The 7,974-nt window shown below is 39.6% G+C and overlaps 1 protein-coding gene across 50 annotated transcripts in view; it reads left to right on the top strand.

Moving 5' to 3' along the window:
- The window catches only part of heph (polypyrimidine tract-binding protein 1 heph), a 153,205-nt gene extending 145,500 nt beyond the window's left edge, over positions 1 to 7,705 (top strand). For 48 of the 50 annotated variants that reach the window (XM_070131051.1, XM_070131040.1, XM_070131038.1 and 45 more), the window contains 6 exons: positions 1,682 to 1,715; positions 2,753 to 2,845; positions 3,112 to 3,284; positions 3,395 to 3,516; positions 3,649 to 3,712; positions 3,885 to 7,271. In XM_070131051.1, coding sequence (XP_069987152.1) covers positions 1,682 to 1,715; positions 2,753 to 2,845; positions 3,112 to 3,284; positions 3,395 to 3,516; positions 3,649 to 3,712; positions 3,885 to 3,953 — 555 coding nt within the window. In that variant the 3' untranslated portion in view covers positions 3,954 to 7,271. Of the gene's footprint in view, positions 1 to 1,681; positions 1,716 to 2,752; positions 2,846 to 3,111; positions 3,285 to 3,394; positions 3,517 to 3,648; positions 3,713 to 3,884 lie in introns of all 50 variants that reach the window. The other 2 variants (XM_070131044.1, XR_011399129.1) reach the window with 2 other exon arrangements.
- The last annotated feature ends 269 nt before the right edge of the window (positions 7,706 to 7,974 follow it).

Raw genomic sequence — 7,974 nt, 5'->3', positions numbered from 1 at the left:
AATGTTAAGAAATATAAATATTGTGAGGAAGTTTATATATATATTTATATATAAATAATATATATATACAGATTGAAGCTTATGCTGTGTTCATGAATTCCTTGGTTTGATACTATAAGTGAAACATGTATGTATCAGTTATGCTGTAAAATGTGCTTCACTCGGTACTTTTTGAGTGAAGTGCCAGATGGTGAAAGAAATGGGAGAGTATTGTAGGTTTTACTTAACTTTCTTTTCTAAATTGGTATTCACATGGATTATCTGAAAACTATATTTCTTCTGAAGTAATAGTAAACATTTGTATTATAATTTCTCTCTCTTTTCAAACCATCTGTTTTGATATTTTGACAGCTGCATGACCTCTGCTTGGATAATACAGCAGTAATCGAGAGTGCTGCACTGGAGTCTTATTATAGTTTGATCCTCTCAACCCAGTTTGCTCCAATAATTTTCTAGCATTGCAAGCATGTGCTGCTCTATTTATCCTGTTCAGTTCAAATGCTAGCACACTCGTGAGTGATTCAAGCATGGGTCTGCCCAGTGATCACAATTTGTACCTTGTGAAAAGCCATGTATGCTCAACCATTAGCTCATCACCATAGCCAGTAATACCTTCTTATGATTTTGTACAAAGTGGCATACCCATTTTTTTCTGTGCCATATGAATTGTAAAGCATTTTTCCCCAGCATTTATGTTTTAATTTCTCCTAGGATACACTTGATCTGTTATAGATTAAACTGTAAAGTACTTCCCAGCTTACATAATATATATGAGCTACATGCAACTTTTAACTGATGGTTAAATCCTGGTGGATGTGTAATAACCTTGTTTTTCATGTTCTTATTAATACCTGGCTTTAAAAAGAGATGAAAAAATTCTTAACTCCTTCTGTAAATATATTTATTTATTTCTTCTCCCACCACCCACCCCCTTTTTTCTGTTGTTCATTTTTTTAAAAACTATTAATACCTCCCTCCTCCCCCCTGTCCTCCCCCTCCCCCCCATGTTTCTATTTTCCAAAGTGGTTATGCATTACCCAGGATTTTTTAATAATAATAAGACATTCTCTGGATCAAGATGCCAGTACTTTTTAATTTTTTTTACCAATCTGGGCAAAAGACAAGGCAAAACATCCCTTTTACATAGTGAACCTTAAATGTGCTGCTGCCTTTCTTTGCCGAGCTGCCATTGGGCTTGATCTTGGTGCCAGAGAGTGGTCCCTGCTGGTCTTTGGCAACACTAGACACTCCACTCTACCTCCAAATGCTGCCAACACTAACCTTCTGACACTTCCACTGCTCCCACTCATTGTTCAAGGACCCGTCTATGGCAGGGACAAGTGTTGGATTTTGTCCTAGAGCTAGTTAGCATAATGTTCCCAAAATTGTTGAGAATGTGTGTGATCCCAGGCCATCAGAATTTATATGGTTGTTATGCGGTCTTGTGGTGAGGTGTGCAGTGTGGTCAGAGAGTGTTGGCAACATAGTTGGTGTTATGTGGTGTCAGTGCCAGCACCAGGCCAGCAACACTACTGCCCCCCTACATTAGCCCACAACCAATGGCCAGAACCTGAGGGTCGTGTCTAACGTGATGTGTTTTATGTTCTCTTGCTGTGGTGCCCCCTGGACTCCATCTTTCTTGCTGGACTGGCCTCTCCTTCGCGACTCTCCTCTACTGTAGATGGTCACGCCTGACGCTCTCTTTACCCTCTTCGGTACGTCACTCAGTCATTGCACGTGCAGCACCCCTGTGTGTTGTACACTTGTTACTTTTTTATAGCATAGAGTATAGAATCCAGTCTCTTTTTATTATCATTCAAGTTGAGAGAAAATCTGGCAAAACTTTTACTACATCCACATTTGTATTGCATCCTTATATAGTATAAATTTTATTTACCTCTTGTGTCATTTTTAAAAGTAGTACTTTATATTAGTTTTAAATGACATTTCCAGCATACTTTAAATGGTTGTAAACCATTTTCCATGTGTTCAGTCCATTATTATAATTTTCCAAGTTCCTTTTTAATGCATGCAGTGTGTGAAAACTGTAAATATGTATCCCTCCCTGAGACCTTGACAATGATATGCACTGTCACTAATTGATTCTTCAGTAGCATTTGTGTTTTACAGGCTTGTTTTTTCATTTTCTCCTCCTCCATTCCCAAATCACAGTGTGGATAAGTATTGCTACTAATAACAAGAACTTTTAATTTATATGTATATAGTAGTATTTGTGTTTGTACTGCCTGACTGCTCCACTGGTTTGCATATTCTGATGGGTTTGGGTTGCAGTCTACTTTTTTCTAAATTAACACTGGCTATCAAAGCCGTGAATAAATTAAATGTATGTAACACTGTTTACCGTTGCCTCGTTAAGTTTGTGAAAAAAAAAAAAAACAGGGCGTAATGTTACACTTATGATGGTGCACCTTTAGCAGTATTTGATGCTACTTCATGTAATGTACATTTTCTTCTTCATATTTTTTTCTAGTAAATGTTTTTTAATTCTTCAAGGGTTATTGTAAGTCCGTAATTGTCAAAGGTGTTTCATGTTGATTTAAATGTGGAGAATGTTTTAGAAGTGTAGCAAAAGCAAAAAAAAAAAAAAAAAGACCTCAGAAGGAAAACGGGGGCTCTGTGTGAAAAGCAGGCAGACAGTTGCAGCGTTGGTGTACAGTGGATGGCGTCCTCTCCTCTTCCTATCAGCTGTGTAGTAAGTAACCAACAAACCCTTTGCTGATGTACTTTACAGGAGTGTACGGAGATGTCCAACGTGTCAAGATTCTTTTCAACAAGAAGGATAATGCCTTGGTTCAGATGTCAGAACCTCATCAGACACAGCTTGGTGAGTTAGAATCTTTTTTGCACTTTATATAAATAATTTTCTAGAATGATTAGATGTCTGATTGTAAACATTTTCTGTGCTCAGTATAGTAATATTGTTTACTTCAATTTTTGTTGACTTTTTATGCTTTGATCCTTTCAAGAATATTATCTTTTAAATTTTGATCTTGTAATTTTGCCAATGCTGAATGTTTGGGGTAGCAATGTAGGCACTTTCACATTTGCCTCGGGTAAAGCAAGTGAACTAATGTGAGTGTTCAATTTCAGCCATCTCACACTTGGATAAGATGAAGACTTGGGGTAAGCAGATCCGCGTAACTTTGAGCAAGCACCAAACTGTACAGTTGCCCAAGGAGGGCCAGCCTGACGCTGGACTGACCAAGGACTACAGTAACTCCCCTCTTCACCGCTTCAAGAAGCCTGGTTCCAAGAACTACCAGGTAAGATTATAGGTTTAACTTATAAACCTTCAAAATGCCGATGGATAATTATGGATTTCAGTTTCGTGACAGGAGCAAGTGATGATAAATTAACCACTTTTTATTTGCAGAACATCTACCCACCCAGTGCTACCCTGCATTTGTCCAACATCCCACCCACTGTTGATGAGGAACAGATAAAGGATGCCTTTGCTCATGCTGGAGCAAGTGTTAAGGCATTCAAGTTCTTCCCGTAAGTCTTCAGAAATAGTTTTGCTATGGAGATAACAGAATACAGATTTATTTTTATTTTATTATTTATTTATTATTTTTTTGAGTCCTCCTTTCAAACAAAACACTAAATTTGGTCTTCTCCCACTCACAGCAAGGACAGGAAGATGGCACTGATACAGCTGGGTTCTGTAGAAGAGGCCATTGCAGCTCTCATTGTAAGTATTGGCATGAGAAAGTGTGCAAAGAAAATTCTATTGTTTAATATAGCATTTAAATGAAACTTCACCATTACACTGTAGATATTAAGGATGAAACCAGGTCCATAAAATTTCCTCCTCCTTTGTACTTTTCCTTTTTGCATTTTACTAATTCATTTCAACCCCACAGAAAATGCACAACTTCCAACTGAGCGATTCCTCCCACTTGCGTGTGAGCTTCAGCAAGAGCACCATCTAGACGGCCCAGCCCATACAGCGGGTTGAGGGCCCTGGGATCTACACCTGATGGGGCTCGGTACCTAGGGCTGACGAGAGACTGGGAGGGAAGCAGCCTTAAGGAAGAAGAAGAATAAGAATCCCAGGGATGGACGATCCCAATTGTCAGGAACCTTCTGGGAACTGGCACTTTTTTACCTTAGGGCATGGCATTTTTATTAATATAATTATACCTAGCTTAACCAAATGTGTTACACTATAAGGAGGCAGGACCTAGAGATATTTACGTACAAGTGAGAGAGATGATAATTGAGCTGAATTCAGGAAGATGCAATTTAACTAAAGGAACTCAATATTGGAGTTTATTTTTATTTTTTGTACCCATAAATGGTTTGGGTAGTCGAGTAGCCAATACCTGTGTACATTTTGCTACAAGTAAATTCTGCCGGACAGCCTGAATGTCTTTTGTATGTAAGGTGAAGGTTTTCACAGTATTAGGGGTGGTCTTGCCCCAAACGTGGGTGAGAAAAGGCCTCTGGTACTAGTATTATTCGCAGTGGTTCCTCGTGCTCTCTGAGATTGCCAAGGACTTAATGTTAAAACCTCAGCAAGCATGAGCCAGAATTAATTCTTTTTAAACCATGGTAGCTCTTTTTATTTTAAGTGTTTTGCAAGTGATACATGTTTAGAGCTAGATTGTGTAAGTATAATTGAAAATAGAGGAGAAGAGATGAGGCTAAATTATTATTAATGGATGGTAGCCATTGAAATTCTCACACAATTCATATTTTTTGGACAAAATGGAGGAACTATAATAGAAGTGTTAATATGGTAATTTATCTCACAATGTCAGTGTTATGAAAGCATATATTTTTGCATTTTTGACGTCTCCAAAGTGTAAACTGATATCAATCCTTTTCTTGATCAACTCTTCCGTCTAGGATTTTTCTCTTGATCATTCCAACTTAAAAGTCTTCTTTACCATTTGCTCGATGATTCCAATGTTTGTAAGGTAGGCAGACAGGGGCTGTGGTTGTTGTGCCCAGTTTTAACACAAGCACTGATTGGAACAGCTGATGCCAATTACAATTGTCCAACTGTACCTTTAGCAGCCTGTGGAACCAAGATCAGTGATTTTCAATAAAGTGGGTTATATTTTCCCGTGTATGGGTAACCAGAGGAGACTGCAGTTGTAGCCATGAGCATAGGTGGCATAGCATAGACTACTGTCAGGTCAACAATGGGAATTAGCCCGAGGATGACCCTAGGGATTCCAGAGGTATATCTAAATTCACGTAGGTTTATCTTGTGCTAACCATCTGGGTGTTTGTGAGGTGACAATAATGTTTGCCAGGCGTAGCATGTTAGCTAAGGGCAGTGAGTGGACTGTACCTGAGCGGGCACCTCCTCCACCCCTCTCTGCCACCTGGCCAGTCTGTGGTTGGGCTCTCCCACCCATGTTGTGGCATTCATTTATTGTTGTTCAGTGTATGTAGCCAATAGGAAATTTGATTAGCTTTTATTAATGATGATATACAAAGTATTATTTGTTATTTATCTAAAAAGAACTAAAAAAAAAAGGCAAGAAGCACAAAGGTTGAGCCATGCACCCAGGAAGTTGGCAGTATCTCATAGCTGGTTGCTGGAGGGCAAGGCAGTGCACTGTAGCATTCCCATCATCACTGGCCAGCCATATGCTTCGTCACCCCCTTGCCAGGAGGGGGGGGGGCTGTACCTGTACTCTCTCTTCATGCATACCCTGAGCACGGTGATTGCTAAGTTATTTTCTCCTGGATCTGTCACATACCAGTATTTATACAGGGCTTCAAATTAGCTGAAGGAAGTGCCCCTGCCCCCCCCGACAACCCAACACTAGTGTCCCATCTGTCTGAAACTTGCGACAAGACAATCCCAGAAAAAACTCGTTAGGCATCTAGTGTGGTACACGAGGTCTACACAATTACTTAAGACCTTGACGTGAGTTATTGACTCATAACTTCGGGCACGTGTTTGCCAAGTAGTATATAGTTTGAAGTATTTTTTTGGTAAAGCTGATTAGGAGCTTGGGTTAGAGTGCTCTTTTAAGATCTTTGAGCAACACCAGATCAACTGCTAAATTGGACCACACTGGGAAGGCTAGTAAACACTAATTTGCACATATCAGTTTCAGAGACTATTTTTGTACAACTGTGGTGCCTTTCTATGTGATATTCACAGTGTGGCACACGTCGGTCATTGGTCAGCTCGGACATATTCACTGATGTGGTAGCGTGAGAAAAATGTTGTACCCTGTACTCTCAGCTTAGAACTGCTGCGTCCTTGTATTCACCAATTCGACCTACTCCAACTTCCATGGGTGCAGTCAAGCAACTATTTTTACATCTACATGTGTAGAACTTGTATTTCCTGTTTCAATCACGTGTATGTCATGATGAAAGTAAAAGAACATCATCCTCTTTCTCCATTTTAGAAGATTCAATCTAGCTGACGGTCTCTTTCTCAAGTTAAACTCAAGGGTCTCACTGGTTCATGCTAATTCACTTTCCCTTTGAGGCGTCACTCGTTTAGCGCCAGCCCTCTTCCCACGACATCCTAAAGGCCACAGCCCAGTTGATCCGTTTGAATAATGGAGGGTTCAGCTGCTTGCCTGCAAATGCAACCTCTCCCAAGAATGGCCACTAACATGACATCCACTGAGCTGTTTCAAATAATCTCTGAAACACTTGAGAAAAAGGCCTATAAGTTTTGTGCCTCATACTTGTATTTGGAGGGAACAAAGTACCTTTACATTACTCTTCTAATATTGTAATATTTCTTAGAAGTGTGTAATTTTCTCTTTTCCCACTGCTTTGATGTAACCAACTTGTATACTTACCTATCTATTGTATCTATAATTACCATTCTGAAGCGCTTGCCAGGTTTTGCCCAGTCTCTGCATTGTAATCGGCATTTTGTAGTATCTATGAGCACAAAGTTAACAGTCCAAAGTAAAGACAAAAACAATTGGCAAATACATTAGAAAGGAAACGTTAATAATAATAGTACTGAAAGAGGTTTTGGATTTACACAAAGCAGTAGGGCAGGAACCTGGTTAATCCCCGCATGACATCTAATGAAACAACAGTTGCAGTTCTTTCTTTTGGAACTTGCGGATTAAAAAGGAAAAATCTCTGGAGGGATCACCATCGCCAGAAAGACAGCTGAGTTGTGCCTTGACCAGCTTTGCAGCATCTTTTTACTCGTCAGTGCTCGCTCGCTCGCTCATCAGACCCACCTCTCCTCCTCTTCCTGGCTGTCAGGGCATAGATCTTTAAAAAAAAAAAAAAAAAAAGGAAATAAATGCGGCACCCTTGGAGAATACAAGCGCTCTATAGCACAGAGGAACAAATTTTAGCCCAGGACAGATCAGGTCTTGCATAGGGAGGGGTAGGCATAGCTAAGGGTAGGGTGCTAGACCAATTCTCTTATTGCACCTTCTTTGGTAAGGCCCACAATAACTTCATGTATTAACCTGTATTCTTGAAATCCAAATGGTTTTAAATTAATTGTTTTTATTGTGAATGTGGAAATGATGAGTGTTCATGCATATTTTCTGCATCTTATTCCAGAATGATATGAATCTGTCTATTTTGTGTTGACATTGCTAGCTCCATTATGGACTGTTTGGTAATAGACCGGCAGACCCATATTTGTCTATGTTGGATGGATCTGAGCAACATGAGCCAGGTACTGTGTTTAAGCATTATCATTTTGTAATAAATATGTATTTCGATAGTTTTGCATATCACTACGTCCTTCTGGTAGGGTGGGCTTTAAAAAACTGCCCAGTATGCGAAGTCTGTGCGATGGTGTTCTTCTAAAAGCTACAAGAAAGGTTATTGATTGGCTGCACTTCCAGTAGCTTTGATCGCTCTTTATGGTTGACTCATTGTTTGTGTTTAGGTTAGAGGCTATTTTGTAAGGTCAGGTTTATTAACACTAATGCCTACTACTCTATGCTACTGCTGTACTCTCTCTGTAGCCCTCGAGTTACTACTGTACTT

This window comes from Penaeus vannamei, chromosome 16, assembly GCF_042767895.1.
Source record: "Penaeus vannamei isolate JL-2024 chromosome 16, ASM4276789v1, whole genome shotgun sequence".
Classification (NCBI taxonomy): Eukaryota; Metazoa; Arthropoda; class Malacostraca; order Decapoda; family Penaeidae; genus Penaeus; species Penaeus vannamei.
This window is presented reverse-complemented; position numbering and strand designations above follow the sequence as displayed.